The 15,181-nt window shown below is 41.7% G+C and overlaps 3 protein-coding genes across 4 annotated transcripts; all 3 read right to left on the bottom strand.

The window, feature by feature from the left end:
• Positions 1-130: 130 nt before the first annotated feature.
• On the bottom strand, positions 131-827 carry LOC120716767 (hydroxyacyl-thioester dehydratase type 2, mitochondrial-like). The gene has a single exon (XM_040004381.1). The coding sequence runs from the start codon at positions 798-800 to the stop codon at positions 324-326; it is 477 nt and encodes a 158-aa protein (XP_039860315.1). The 5' UTR covers positions 801-827; the 3' UTR covers positions 131-323.
• rpp14 (ribonuclease P/MRP 14 subunit) lies at positions 773-5,392 on the bottom strand. Its single transcript, XM_040004391.1, has 6 exons — positions 5,259-5,392; positions 4,548-4,700; positions 4,375-4,459; positions 2,789-2,865; positions 2,597-2,675; positions 773-884 (listed from the first exon to the last, which is right to left on the bottom strand). Exons 2-6 carry the CDS (start codon positions 4,637-4,639, stop codon positions 828-830), a joined length of 390 nt encoding a protein of 129 aa, XP_039860325.1. The 5' UTR covers positions 4,640-4,700; positions 5,259-5,392; the 3' UTR covers positions 773-827.
• Positions 5,393-6,179: 787 nt separating this feature from the next.
• Positions 6,180-14,473, bottom strand: LOC120716753 (monoacylglycerol lipase abhd6-A-like). Of its 2 annotated transcripts, none has more exons than XM_040004362.1 (9): positions 14,180-14,473; positions 12,572-12,702; positions 10,503-10,662; positions 9,430-9,543; positions 9,101-9,233; positions 8,860-9,017; positions 7,964-8,018; positions 7,310-7,410; positions 6,180-6,821 (listed from the first exon to the last, which is right to left on the bottom strand). In XM_040004362.1, the coding sequence occupies exons 2-9, from the start codon at positions 12,691-12,693 to the stop codon at positions 6,609-6,611; spliced, it is 1,056 nt and encodes a 351-aa protein (XP_039860296.1). In that variant the 5' UTR covers positions 12,694-12,702; positions 14,180-14,473; the 3' UTR covers positions 6,180-6,608. The 2 variants fall into 2 exon arrangements, with proteins under 2 accessions (XP_039860296.1, XP_039860301.1); XM_040004367.1 differs by lacking the exon at positions 14,180-14,473 and adding an exon at positions 13,673-13,781.
• Positions 14,474-15,181: the final 708 nt, after the last annotated feature.

Raw genomic sequence — 15,181 nt, 5'->3', positions numbered from 1 at the left:
ACCCTTATAATCAGCTGAAGGAAATGAGTCAGTAAAAAGAAAAATAGAAGGATCACAGTATGGTGGAAGGAAAGAAAGTTGTGTGTGTGTGTGATGTGAGTGAACAGGTGGGTATAACAACACAAGCAGGTTTGAAAAATTCAAAGACAAATTTATTATTTTATCTCCACACAAAAGATTTCAAAACAATAAACAAAGCAGAGCTGGAAACAAATATTAGATGCTCTGCCTATAAACACATTTTTCTTGCTTTGAGCAACAAACAATAATAAAGTCCAAAATACTATTTTGAGGAGACAGTGAGGGGTGACCACCTCCTCCTCTCACTCCTTCTGCTGCTGCTCCTCAGGCAACATCACCATCACCTCACCCTCCATCACCACTTTATCCTTAACAGAGCACGTTACAGCAATGAAGGCGAATGACATCTTAATCTTGCGGACTTCGGCTTCGGCCAGCACCTCCTCTCCAATGTAGAGTGGTGCCGGGAAGCGGATCTCCTGGTACAAGAAGATGCAGCCTCGACCCGGCATCCTGGTGCCGAGCACGGCCGAGATCAGGCCGTTGATGAGGACGCCGTGCACGATAGGTGTCTCAAACGAAGTGGTGCTGGCGTACGCCGGATCCAGGTGGAGGGGGTTGGTGTCACCTGTCAGCTCAGCGAACGCCTCCACGTCACGGGAAGAGAACGCTTTGGTGAGGGAAGCTCGCTGGCCAATGTGGAGTGACCGGCTGAGGTGAGGAGCCGCTGCGATGGAAGACAGCGGTTTATTAAAGACTCGCCTCCACAGGAAACTCATTGCGGAAAAAAGAAAGCTCCTCCGGCCTCAGTCGAGCTGCAGATCCCGACTGTTTCCCGTCAGTGCCAAGAGGAACGGAGACACCTGAACACAGCACAGAGCAACAGAAAGATGGTCTTTATAATGTCTTGGATTAAATATTCCTCAAACACAAATGATGCAACATTACTGCAACATTCCTTAAATTAAAGGAGACCTAACTGAAACCTTTGCAAAATGCACAACTCAAAAATCATCCTTATGAGGCTTGGTCACGATTTTCAGGCTTTAAATTACAAAAATGTTATTATTTTATGGTTGGAAGCTTGTTTCTATAACAAAAACAAAACAAAATAATTTTTGCCAATCATAAGTCAAAATTTTGGAGTTTTAATCTCAAAACTTCAACTTTTACAGCTCATTTTTACAGGAGTTTTAGTTAGTAAGTCAAAATTCTGAGATAATAATCCAAAGTTTTGACCTACAGATGGAACAAAATGTTCGTTTTCCATAATGGGCCTCTAGGGGAGAGAAGGCGATCTGAACTGTGGTCCATGCATCTGTGAGCCCATACAGAGCACCTTGAGAAACAGGATGTTTCTTTTAGCCACACCAACACAATCTTTGCTCACAACTGAAACTTAATTCCACACAGGATAATCCAGCATCAATTGCAGAAGCACCAGCACAAGAGGCTATAGTGCCAAGACATCTAAAAAGAGCGGCCTTACTGATACAGTCCACGAGACGCTCTTAAGGGGAGATCAGCAACTCTAAATGAGTCCCTTTCTGAAACTTTTTCAGCACACCTTGTATATGAGACAGAAATATAAAAGGGCAACATCCTCTTTAAGTCAGTGATGATGTTGCATGCCTCCCAGTCTCTTTCTCATGGTGGTGAACGCCGCTATGATTGCAGCCTTGCTATTGTGCGTCACATGAATCCCTACTGATCACCTTATCTATTGTATCCTAATTTAATCTAACAACAGCAGCTACAAAAAGAACAGTTACATATTTTTTTGGCACTAATCTGTTTAAAACAGAGTAAAAAAAAAAATACTGCTTCATCCTCTTTAAACCTCATAGTGCATACTTAAAGCAACTTCTTCATTACTTCATTTTAAATCCACAGCAGCAGTGTCCAGAAAAGCAAAATGAACAAGAACAAAAAAAGCTCACATATCATCTGTAGAGATTAAAGCTGATGCACAGGAACTTTCCTCTTCAGCTCAGGAATGCGAATACAGAACATTGTTCTGCACAAACATATGTGTAATGCTTCCACACGGACGTAATTTTTTGTGCCTGGCGGCAGAGATAATCGCCTCAGAGGTCATGTGGTTCGGGAGGGGCGGTAAGGTATTCACAGCTGATAGTCTCAAGGTCGACACAGAGCTTTGATGCTCGGCACAAAAAACACACGAGACCCAACCATCAGAAACTCTGTGGAAGGTGACTGATTGGTTGTTCACAGACTTGTGGCTCAGAAGCTGAAAATCAGTAAAGAACTTCACTTTGTTCACCCTCATTTGCAAACAAGAGACTATCCTACAGATGTGTATATTACAGCATGTTATACTAGCACAAGAGAGGATAATGTGCATCAAATTAGCAGCTTTAATGATGACAATCTGGAGGAAAAAAATGTTAAGATTTTCAGCAAGTTTGGTAGAGTTTATTTTTCTGCAAAATATGTAAACTGATTTATTTGTCATCACGCGTCACGATTCTTTAGTCTATTAACTTCTCTAGGAGTGGATCACCTCTGAGAAAATTCTTATTATGAGAGAAGAGCGGGGATCAAATCTGCTGACCTGCAGGACTCTGAAGGCACAGGCCTTGTTCTGGTAGGAGCCGAGAAGAGTCAGGGAGCTCCACAGCTTCACCAAACTTCTGCAAACACACACAATAAAAGAAGAAAATGATACCAACAAGTGGTGGTTAGTCTGTTTCAGTTTCAGCTGTCCCCACCACCCCACCCCCTTTCTCTCATGGTCGGTGGTCACCTGCTGAAAACACGGAGGAGAGCGGTCAGGGTGCCCTCATCGTACTTCAGGACGTCAAAGTTTAATGCTGCTCCCACCTGAGGAGTGAAAACAAAGTAAGAAAAGCTAAACTGCATCCCTCCACGCTACGCATGAATTAGGACCCTGGATTCCGATAGTTTGGACTATCCAGAACATCTCCCTTTCCTTTTCATCTGCTTCAATCTCACCCTCCACATTCAGCATCTTCCTCCTCCGCACACGTCCAAACCACCTCAGCCTTGTATCTAACTTTTGCTCTAAACTGAGCCTGAGCTGTCCCTCTGATCTGCACTCATTTCTAATCCCACCCATTCTGGTCAATCCCAATAAAAATCTTAGCATATTCTGCTCTGCCTTCATTTTTTTTTTTTTATTAGTGCAGTTTCACTCATGTACTTTTCATGTATTCTGTCTTGCTTCCATTCCTCTTCTCTCCAGCACTTACCTCCACCTGCTCCCTACTCTAACTAGAGATCACAATTTCATCAGCAATCATCTTAGTACATGGAGACCCCTGGCTGACCTCAACTGTCAGTTTGACATTTACGTGAAGATACATTATCACAAAAAACCCAAAAACAAACAAAAACAAGACTGATCCAGATCACCACAAACAAACAGTCACTTCAAAGCTGGGACGAGTCCCACATCTGGTAGAATACACTATATTACCAGAAGTATTCACTCACCTGCCTTCACACGCTTATGAACTTGAGTGACATACCATTCTCGATCCATAGAGTTTAATATGACATCAGCCCACCCTGTGCAGGTATAACAGCTTCAACTCTTCTGGGAACGCTTTCCGCAAGGCTTACAAGTATGTGTTTGTGGCGGGGTGTGGCCTGCGATGCCGCAGCAGGTGAGATGGACTCTACGGCATCTACAATCTACACCACTACAAGTAGTGTAAAGTACACCACTACAAGTAGTGGTGTACTTTACAGCACTCCATCCGATGCTTTGCTTGGCCTGGCCTGCAGCCGCTTGGCTACGGACACCCATTTCATGAAGCTCTCTACGGACTGTTCTTTGATCTAATCTGAAGGCCACATGAAGTTTAGAGGTGTGTAGAGATTGACTCTGCACACTAGGACATAGAGACAGCATCTGCTGACCCCACTCTGTGATTTTACATAGAATACCATTTCATGCTGAGTTAGCGTTGTTCACGCTCGCTTCCACTTTGTTAATACCTCTAACAGTCGACTGTGGAATATTCCTTAGAGAAGAAATTTTACAAGTGGACTCGTTGCACGGGTGGCATCATATTACGGCATCACACTGGAATTCACTGAGCTCCTGAGAGCGACCCATTCTTTCACAAATGTTTGTAGAAGCAGTCTGTATGCCTGGGTCCTTGATTGTATACACCTGTGGCCAAGACAGTTACTGGAACAACTGAATTCATTGATTTGAATGGGCGAGTGAATACTTTTGGCAATATAGTGTATTTAATGCAAATTAATCCTCACATTATACAAAGGTTCTGAAACTCAGGAGAATAAAACAAGTAAAACAAGCACAAAAGCTCTTTAACTCCTCACTGGTCTTCATGGTCTCACCTCTCCATACAGAGACTTCAGGCCTGTGATGATGAAGTACTTCAGTTCAACGGCACTTAGTCTGGTTGACTCATCCTCCAGCACACTAAAGACACAGAGGAAAAAATAAAGTGTGCGTGTGTGTACAAATATCAGCACAACATCAAACTCTAAAAACACGATGAGGAACTTACAGGCGGACCTTCAGGTAGTGGTACGGTGAGGCGTTTTTCAACACGACCCGTTGGTAGACAGACGCTTCTTCCTTCTCCTCCACCTGTTTCATTCTATCAGAGCATCAGTGGCTCAGCCTCTGTCTGATGAAGAGCAGCAGGTGGATCAGCTGACTATAAAAAAAAAAATCAAAACAGTGGCGCTTACAGAGAGTCTCTTCGTCATGTCTGCATTTTATCGTTAGCCAATAAATACCTGTACTAAACCAGGAACTGTGTGCGTTACACTTTATTTTCCACAAGCTTGTGAGGGCCTGTCAGTGTGCACTATCAAAGACTTGTAGCAGCAGGTGTTTAAAGCATTTTGTAAGTATTTTAGTTACGGGCTGGACCTTTGGACAGCAGCTTTGGGTAACAAAGCTGCTGCATTTACACAAAAGCAAACAACAAAGACAAACAGGAACACCTCAGAGGAAACCTGATAAGCTCTAAAATATTACGTTTTGGGAAGCCCAGAGATCTGACAGTGAAACGTCAATAAAACACGAGGAAAACTCCGTACAGCCTTTAAAACCCGAAGCTGAAAGCGGCTAACCCTGGACAAGGTGAACCCGTTAGCTTCAGCTAAGTTATTGTAGCTGCTAGCTGATTCTCTGTTATCGACTCCGCACACAGAAATGAACGTTTTTAATTTGTTCTGAAGTTTAATAAAAGCAGAAGCACTTCACTCACCAGCTGCTAAAACGTGGAGGACACACAGCGTGCCGAGAAGTCCGCAGTCCCAGAGAAACGTCTTTCACCAAGGGGGAAGGGGACCCCAGCAGCGCATGCGCAACCAGCTTTTGCAAAGACGCGAAAAACTGCAAGATGGATCACTCTTCGCCACGAGACGGCTTATTTTGTCTTGTACGTTGAAAACCTGATATGGAAGCTTGTTTCTGCCACTGCCACAAAAAACAAACAACAGTACTAACTCACTAACTCTGACAAAATAATTTAAAATTAATTTGTGAATTTTTGAGTTATTGAATCAACATTTTGAGGTAATAATCCAAATGTTTGTCTAATGGATGACATTTTTCTCTATGGAAATAAAAATTAATTCTTCTTTTTTTTTTTTAAATTTCAGGTTGTATTTGACAGGACTTGATTCGTCGCCCTCACAATGTCAAAATAACATTTACAACTTGTGTAACCCTAACCCTAACCTTTCAGTGGTGCTATTAAATAGCATATAGCATATTAAACTTCACAGCTTGAGCTTACATCATTCATCTTCTTTGGCTACACACATCCTGCTTTGATCTTGAGTGGGCCAGACCAGTGAAGCTCCTCTTGCTGTCAGTGTAAAAAGAAGTTTAACTACATATTCAGTCCCAGCTGAACTGCTACTTTACTGCAATACAATGCACAAAGTAGTCCTCTCTACTTTTTTCATCTTATTTTCTTTTTAATCATGTTACTTTTAGTATTTTAATCATGTTTCATCTCTTCAAACACATTTCATTGTAATGCTGACCCTGTACTAACAACATGTGACAAATAAATCTGAATTGCAGGGCCTCGTGGGCAGTGACTACTTCCTGTGCATCTTGAATAAATTACTTGATGTGTTATGTCTTCCAAAATGACAGGATTTTTCAACCAACAATCTTAAACACACAAAATCTTTTAATTCCACCATTTTTCGAACTTTATATATTAACGTTGATAGCTAAAGGATACAAATCACATATTAATCAACAGTAAATGTTTCATTGTAAAGTCAGTCTGATGTGTTTTTGTGATGTTAATTATGCAGTCAGTCCACTGCATAGTTCACAAACAGCTGTAAACAGAAGACTACAATGCAGTTTTCTGAAAGTGAAACATGAAAACGAGGATTGATACCATGACATTAAACTCTAAAGATTATGGATATCAGCCGCCTGCAGGGCAGTGAGTAAGAGTCATACAGATGAAAACATCAGGAATATCTTAAAGTAAAGTAATACTTTTGTGCGTTTGTTCAGTTTTTTTTACAGACATAAACGTTGATGTAGAAATCTCATCATACTTCTCCTCTCCTTCATCATCATGAGGTCAGGGGTCGGCGTACAGTTCAAAGGTTTTTCTTCGAGAAACTTTCTTTACGTTGCCATCGCTGTCTGCCTGCTCAGACAGGAAGTCCGTGATGAGTTTGGCGGCTTTTCTCGGTCGCTCCAGAGCCACAGAGTGACCACAGCTGTCCAACACCGTCACCTGGCAGTGAGGCAGCGCCCCCTGCAGCACAGCGGCGCCCGAAACGTCCAGCACCTGAGAGTTCAGACAAGTGTGTTACAGCTCTGTGTGACGCTGCAGTACGGCTGTACTGACACACTGAAATATCCCAACACCACATGACGGAGATTTACAGATTTACAGATATTCATGCTCTGTTGTCAATTCGTATAGACTTCCATATTAAAATGAACTTCGAACTTTACAGCATTAAAAGGCATATTTACAGCCTGGTAGAAATTGTTTTTTATTTCAACAGTACAATTTAATTTTTTTCTATCTTATTAATATGGATACTGTTAAAGTTGAAACTTCTCTCAACAGTGATTCAATAATTTAAATATGAAGGACGTAGTGAGCACAAGTAGATGAGGAGGGCCACTTGGCAGGTCTGATGACCGGCACCCCTAATTTCTTTTTTTTTTTTTTTAAAGAAGTAGTACATCCTACCCGCAAAGGGCGGAAAATTGGGGCTGAGACATCGTTTTCTAATGATCATCACTGCTGTGGGGTTGTGAATTTACCTGGTCTTCCTTCCCCCAGATAACCTGCAGGGGCACTGTGATCAGATGCATGTTTTCTTGTAGCGAGTGGCGAGACTTCTCCCCAACAATCTCCATGAACACTACACACACACACAGGCAATGAGTTACTAAAGGGAAAATGATTACTGCAGAGTAGAAGTAGACACAATCTGCTTTTCTCCCTGCTTCACTGTCTTTATACAAGTGAGTCATATCAAAAGTGCTTTCCTTCACTAATTAATTTATCTGAAATGTCAAATAGAAAATAATGAAAAAAGGCAGGAGGCAAAGGGTCAGATCAAATCCCTCAGTAATCTGTGACTGTCGATGGAGCACTGCTTGAACTCAATTCACTTCAATATATATAGCACCAAATCACAACAGCCGTCGCTTCAAGGTGCTTTATATTGTAAGGTAGAGACCCTACATTATTACAGAGATGCAAGCATCTCTGCAAGCAACCCAGTAATCATATGACCACCTTTGAGCAACGACTTGGTGATGGTGGGAAGGAAAAACTCCCTTTTAACAGGAAAAAACCGCCAGCAGAACCAGGCTCAGCGAAGTGCGGCCGTCTGCTGTGACCGGTTGGGGATGAGGGGAGGAGGACAGGACAAAGAGAAGAAAAGAGCAGGTGATGGTGAGCAGACTGACCTTCTTTGTAGAAATCATTGTTTGGGATCCTGTTGGCAAGGAGACCGCTCAGCACCTAACAACACACATGCACACAAATGCAAATAAATAAAAAGAAATAAATAAAAGCAACAGCAGTACTGGCAGTGTGACTGAGAGCAGGTATATTGTTACAAGCCTTAAATGCAAAGTGACCCAGAAGTGTCTGTGTGATGGTTGAATTCTGTAAATACTAAAGCAAGCTGGAGCATCTTTTGTGGAAGGAAAGGAGGTTCAGAGGAACAAAATATCATACTCTCTAGGATGCTACTCTCTGCATCCTTTTGTAAAGTTATGATGTCTTTTGTGAAGCACTTTGCAATGTGGGTTTATGAAACTGCTCCATAAATAAAGATATTCCCATATCAATGATAAAAGTGAAGTAAGGGTTGCATTATAACTCAGTTCATTGCAGATCTTTCTGTGTGCAGTCTGCATGTTTTTCCTGTACTGCTTTTCCAGCTTCCTCTAGCAGTCCAAAGATATGCATGTGAGGTTAAGTGATTCTAAACTGGCTGTAGGTGTGAGGTAGATAAAATGCTTAAAGTGCAAAGAATAAAGAATAAAATAAAGCAGATGACAGTCTGCAGGATGAATTTGGAAGAGGAAGCTATTAAAAATAAGACAGCCACTGAGAACAGGGTGAAGTATTGTAGTTAAACTTTGGTAAATTTTAGCTTCACCACAGCAAACCGTAAAACCCACAGTCACATTGTTTAAGTACTTCAATGTGATTTCTCCTAAATCCTTACAAATTCTCCTTCACATCTTTCCTTGTCTTAATGACGTGCTGATATAATGGATCATGTGGATAAGGAAACTTGTGAAGTCATTTCTACAAAGAATCTGAACTGTGCCCATGCAGCTCAGCCCTGTACCTGTCGGGGGAGTTTTGGGGGGGTGTTACAACAGAGTCTCAGCATGTCCTCGAGCTCCTGAATGGTGGTGGGGACGAGCGGGATCGACTCTTCCTTCTCACCCATCTCCAGCTCCCTCAGGCGACTGATGAACTCCGAGTCTGTCGGGTAAACCAGGCCTGTTTGGGAGAGAAGATGAGGAAGAGGAATTATGCAAACCTGATCATCATCAGCAAACGTAAGGTACGTCTGCTGAGTTTACCTGCCGGGCAAACCAAGGTGACACTGGATAGGTGGGTGGGGTAAGTGGCAGCGTACACCCCTGCGACGTTGCCACCCATTGACGTGCCGACCAGGTGGAAGGGTCTTTTATCGAGACCGATACTCTGCACAAACTACACAGGAAGAAAAACAGAGAGGTGAGTTTTGAAACAGGACAGTAGCTCAGTGCTTCTGCTGTGGTCCAAACCTGGAAGCCTCGCTTTGATTACAAGAATAACCTCCCCCTGAAAGATATCCCAGTGGTTTTTCCAAACTTATAATTATTACAAAGTGTGCAAGTGTCACACACACACACAAATTTGTACAGACCTGGTGGATTCGTTCAACCTGACCGCGGATGCTGTAATCCTCTGGACCGGTGCGACTTGTCCCCTCGTGTCCCGGCATGTCCACACACACCACATGTTGGTTTCTAGGGAGGAACTGGAGGAGAAAGCAAACACCAGTGATGGTAAATTTGATTCTTTTTACTGAATCGAGTTTTAATGAGTCACTCACCAAAGTGAATCGGATTTTTTGAGTCATTTGATTCACTGAGTCAGTTGACCAGAGAGTGCAAAAAATTTACATTTTCACTCAAACTTAATTTGTTTAAGTTTGAGTGGGGGCGGTAATGCGCCTTAACATTGGTTGCCAACCAAGAAGAAGAAGAAGCTGTGAGCCAGGAGGGGGTGAGTGAGTGAGTGATTCGTTCGCTCGCTCTATGATTCAGCACAGGAGGGAGGGGGTTAGTGAGTCCTGAGTGATTCGCTTACGCTTACGATTCAACACAGGAAGGGAGGGGGTGAGTAGCTCAAATGTGCTGTTAGCATGTTAGCAGAGCGATGCTACTGTGAACCGAGGAGCTATTTTCTTGATGTGAGCTTCTACTCACATCTACTTTTTCTTCCAGTTCAGAGCAGAAATGCTTTTGTTAAGAAACTGGCTGTTGTTTCCCCCCCCCCCACAATTTTAATTATAAGCTAGATATATTTCTACTAAGCGAATTAGTTTGCTAACAGAAACAGGGATGAGTCAGTGAGTCAGTTGGGCTTGTGAATCATGATTCACGAGTCAGTAAAGTGATTCTCGAGTATTGAACGATTCGTTCACGAATCGAACATCACTAGCAAACACACCAGAGGCTCACTTACATACACTTCATGACAGAAAGGCTGGAGAATCACCAGTCAAATCTGACAAAATCTGCTTCAACAGTTATAGATTTTTGCCCAAAGGTAAGATTTTACAAAGGGGACAGCTTCCACGTCTCCACGCACAATTCACCAACCCTGTGTTTCCAGATTTACACACAGCTGAGCTGAAGTTCCTTTTTTAGCAGTGAAAATGCCACTGTCACAAACATGTACATCTGATGTTTTGATTTATTTTCGTGTAAAAACCTTGACAACAGGTAGCCACATATCCTTGGTGGCAGAGAAGCCGTGGAGCAGCAGCAGTGATGGTGTTGCGCCTCCTGGTGCCCCGCGTGTGGAATAACAGAAGTGGTAATTCCCACTGTGAGAGAAGCGGACAACCAATCCGAGCCTGCGGCGCCAATACCTGCAGAGATTTACAGGTGAGCAGTTATAAAGTCTCATGTTCTGGATGTTCAGTGATTCCTGAGGATTAAACATGAGGCGATCCATCCACTAACATTATGAAATAAATCATGTGATTGTGTAGTCTTTAAAAACAAGATCACTGTTTCTGAATTTTCTCTGACTCTGATCATCACTTTATTTTAGGATTCAGTTCAACATCCTGCAGCTGCACATGGTTTCATATGAAAAGGGTCATTGTGCAGTCAAAACTGGTGTGAGATCACATTAATGGGAAACTCCCCCCACAAAATAAAAGCACACTAGAAAATTAAAGGTTTATCATGAAAAGATGATGTCCTGTAGAAATCATTTTATAACTGCTGTTATGAAAATAAGAGTGATGCTCTGCCACTTATTTCCATAGTTTGTTCATGTGATTGTTTAATAATTTATTGTGCAACACTTTGGATATTCATATCAACCACAAATGCAGCTTCATTACTCAACATAAACATAATAAGGTGAATTTCTGCTACCCTTACAACAGTCAGGGTTAAAAAAATGGGGCGTTCGTGGCTCAAGAGTTGGGAGTTCGCCTTGTAATCGGAAGGTTGCCGGTCTGAGCCCCGGCTTGGACAGTCTCGGTCGTTTTGTCCTTGGGCAAGACACTTCACCCGTTGCCTACTGGTGGTGGTCAGAGGGCCCGGTGGCGCCAGTGTCCGGCAGCCTCGCCTCTGTCAGTGTGCCCCAGGGTGGCTGTGGCTACAATGTAGCTTGCCATCACCAGTGTGTGAATGTGTGTGTGAATGGGTGGATGACTGGATATGTAAAGCGCTTTGGGGTCCTTAGGGACTAGTAAAGCGCTATATAAATACAGGCCATTTACCATTTACAACGGTCAGGGTTAAAAAATAAAAACCAAACAAAATAAAAACAGAGATCAGGAACGGTCCCCGAAATCTGGGACCAAAATGATCTCGACAGATAAAAATAATCTTCTACACAGTCACAGATTCACTGTTAATTCTTTGCACATGTTTTTCTTCTTCTATTATATGTCAGTGAGTCAGCACTTTGTGTGTGTGTGTGTGTAAGACAGAGTGAAGCAACATCAGTAATCCAGTAATCAGCCAGCATGTAGTTTTTTTCACAGCTTAGTCTAAAGTTCAGAAGGAAAGGTCACTGCTTTGGCTCTTTCACAATAAAAGCATTTTTGAAGCTGTATTGGAACACAGGAACTACATTATTTTCATTCAAATGTAACGCGTGTCCAGTTTGTCTGTTTGTTGCTGTTGAAGGCTTTATCTGGTGGGTTTAGTAACTTTGAAGAAAATTGCTTGGAGTAACATTTATTAGATTTATTTTCATAAAAAATAAGAAAAATGGAAAACCACTGTACAAAAGTGCAAAAGTCCTGAGCCACCAAGTCTTTTTCCTGATTTCCTTATCTTAAGAATGGCTTCTTGGCAGCCACCCTTCACTGACACCATTTCTAATGATACTTCAGTGAAGAGTAAAGGGATCAGCCAAAGGGTCAGATGACTCTTATGGTCCTTTGTCAGGTCTTTGCTGGATTTTCCTATTTCTTAAGGACTCAGATACTGCTACGGTTTATCAGCTGTAATTTTTCAGACCTGTAATTTCTTTATTTTTCCCTCATGAAAAGCAGCCAATGTCCAAAGAAAAGGTTTGGAAGACCTCCAGAAGGCTGGACACCTACTGATGATGACCACAAATCACAACAAAGTCTGGCTGCTTGGAAGCAAAACATGAGAAATAAGGAATGACTTGAGACTTTTGCAGAGTACTGTAGGTGGAAAATCTTTTCCATTTCTTCTGCTATAATCCAGTGGTGTGCCTAAACCAAACAGATACAAGTCTAACCCGCCTGTTTGTTCTCTGTGTGTATGTCCTCTATGTGCCTTTACCAGTTGTACGCCTTGAGGAGCGCTCCAGGCCAGAACAGGAAGGAGGTGACGAAAGCGAGCACGGGCACAACCAGGACACCTCCTGCCAGCATTATCATTTTGGCCACATTCAGCTCCATCATTGCAGACTCCTTTAAAAAAAAAAAAAAAAACAGATCACAAACTGCACTCTCAGCTCAGTTTAACTGTAGATAATCAAGCAGAAACTGAATAATTTATTAGTCCCAGACGAAACTGTGTCCTCACAGTTGCTCCAAGACAGTAAGAAGAGTAACTACTAGTATTATACTGTATAATAATAATAGATACAGACGCTGAGTACTGCATCCAGAGTACTGAAGTGACAAAAGTCCAGTTAAACCACTCAGTCTTGCCTCAGTCAATGATACATATAGCTGTAAACAAACATATAGTCAGGGAAATGTGCTGGCTTATTTATGCCTTTACTCCAAAAAAAAGACAAAGCCTAACTTAAGCTGATAAATAAAAAATATTCCCATAGCTTTCCAAAGTTATGGCATCACTTTTTTTTTTACTTTTAGTGTAAAAGATCCATTTTTCCACTGCAGAAAGAAAAGGTGGGAAAGCATTTTAAGTGTAATTACATTGCTTATAATAATAAAAGCTTGTAATAAATGAAATTCAACTCACTAAAAATATAATACAAACTTCTTGTGGGTTCCCTTTAAATAAATTTTAATTATACTTAAATGCTTTGAAAAAAAACCTGGATGCAAGAGAGCAGGTAGAGCCGAGTGTAAAATATGAACCCAAAACTCAGTAATAGGAGTTGCCTGCTCAACCCAGTGAGCTAAACCACCATATGTTAGCTTGTTTCTTAGCTCTAATTATCAGGCACCTGTGTCCGTGGCTTCCACACAATATGTCATAAATGCAGCATTGAACCAGGCTTGTTGATAATGAGCACACGAGGTCAAATATGGCAACTTATGGTAACAGCAAATTGACACAGCAGTTGTTAATAGTTAACGTCGAGGTATTACTTCCATCTTTCATATACAGTCTATGATTTTGACATGAAATCGCAATTAATGCAAGTGCCACAAAATCAACAGGATACAATAGGATTACTTAACCCACTGAACAACGTCCAGCGCTGCAAGCCCAACCCAGAAAGACACTGAACCTTTGAAGCAGCTGCAAAGTTCACAGTTTCCGGAGAAAACACCTGTAGGGGGAATATGCTTAAAAAATAAACTACTTCTACTTGTAATATACCGTAGTAATACACAGTAATCGGGATTTGGAGGTTTGCTTTGATGTAGAAATCAGACCAAGTAAAAAAGTGCATTTGTTAGGCGTTTTTTTTAAAGGTTAGAACCGGAAAATGAGTAAAACAAGTTTACATTGAGAAAAAAATGCGGAAGTTTCCTTTAACCGTAACGGTCACAGGCTTAAAGAGACAAACTTCTCTTTTTGAATATTTTGTTCACTGACGGTTTGATGGTAGAGCAGCAGATACAAAGGTTACATTAAAAACCCGTGTCCTTTTAACGTGCTGAAAACGTCACATCGGACATAACGCGGACACCTCAGGCTGAGTACTATAGCGGTTTATCTACACCTGCAGGGTCAGCGGCGCCCTACCTGTCAGGGTCCTCTTCGAGCTGTCAGTGCCGGCTGTCCTCCATTCAGTCCGCTGCTCTTCCTCCTCTTTCACCTAAATTACATAACAGCCTTTCATCCGCATTTAAAGGGAAACTGCAGAAGAAAAATGCTGTGCTGCATTCAGGTGCCGTCAGAAACAAAGGATGTGTGATGTGTGCGAGCACGTCCACAAGAGGGCGCCAACTTCTACAGGCAGCTCTTAGAGAACAGCAATGATGCTCCAGAATTTCTGTCGAAGTTAAAGCAATTTATATATTTATTTTCTTCAAATGAATGTTTCAGTTGATTTCTGTCCAGTGTTTTGTGGTTCGGAGGGCTGGCAGATCCCCAGTTTCAGACTGGGAGGAGACAAAAAGCCTCGGAGGGTTGCATAAGAAAGGTCATTGGCTAAAAATCTGTGACCAACCAAATATGCTGATGATCCTGCTGTGGTGAGAAAGGAGCAGCTGAAAAAAAACATTTAAATAGTGGTTTGAACTGATTGGAGCTCAAGTGGAAAAACACAATGTCAGGATTTAGCAACATATCTGTCACTGCTTGTGTGTAATGCTAGAAAACTTTCTCCTTCTTTCTTCTTTTGATCATCCAAGGGGTCTTGAACTTTTGCCGTTTTTTTTTTTTTTTTTGGCCAAAAACCTCATTTAAAGGCTGCCCGTCTTCGTGGATTTGCTAAATTATACACTGAAAACCACTTTATAATAAAAGGAAAGAATATACTTAGGATCTAAATAAGAGGGTTTTAACAGTATGACAGTTGCTAATAATAATGAATTATAATAAAGCAGGAAGTAGTCTGTAATATTGTTTGAAATGTGAAAATAGCTGGAAAAGAGGGGAAAAGTTATAAACTTGTGATTATTTACAATAAAAAGACCTGCTGTGGTGATGCCATCGACTTCTGAGTCGCAGAGTCTTCAGGCCAGTTATTATCATCATTTAAACTTTGTATTAAGAAACACTTAACCTGCATTAACTATTTTT

The sequence above is a fragment of the Simochromis diagramma genome, unplaced genomic scaffold, assembly GCF_900408965.1.
Source record: "Simochromis diagramma unplaced genomic scaffold, fSimDia1.1 OVJJ01000320.1, whole genome shotgun sequence".
NCBI classification, from domain to species: Eukaryota; Metazoa; Chordata; class Actinopteri; order Cichliformes; family Cichlidae; genus Simochromis; species Simochromis diagramma.
The sequence above is the reverse complement of the archived record's forward strand: the minus strand, read 5'-3'. Positions and strand labels throughout refer to the sequence as shown.

Coding starts and splice junctions, on each gene's coding strand:
- rpp14 (XM_040004391.1), bottom strand. CDS start 4,639: ATGAAACAGGTGGAGGAGAAGGAAGAAGCGTCTGTCTACCAACGGGTC. Junction 4,460..4,547: donor CACTACCTGAAGGTCCGCCT/GTAAGTTCCTCA, acceptor CTGTGTCTTTAG/TGTGCTGGAGGATGAGTCAA. Junction 2,676..2,788: donor CTCCTCCGTGTTTTCAGCAG/GTGACCACCGAC, acceptor GTGTGTTTGCAG/AAGTTTGGTGAAGCTGTGGA.
- LOC120716767 (XM_040004381.1), bottom strand. CDS start 800: ATGAGTTTCCTGTGGAGGCGAGTCTTTAATAAACCGCTGTCTTCCATC.
- LOC120716753 (XM_040004362.1), bottom strand. CDS start 12,693: ATGATGGAGCTGAATGTGGCCAAAATGATAATGCTGGCAGGAGGTGTC. Junction 10,663..12,571: donor CTCCTCAAGGCGTACAACTG/GTAAAGGCACAT, acceptor AAATCTCTGCAG/GTATTGGCGCCGCAGGCTCG. Junction 6,822..7,309: donor TCTGGGGGAAGGAAGACCAG/GTAAATTCACAA, acceptor CTGAACTCTCAG/GTGCTGGACGTTTCGGGCGC.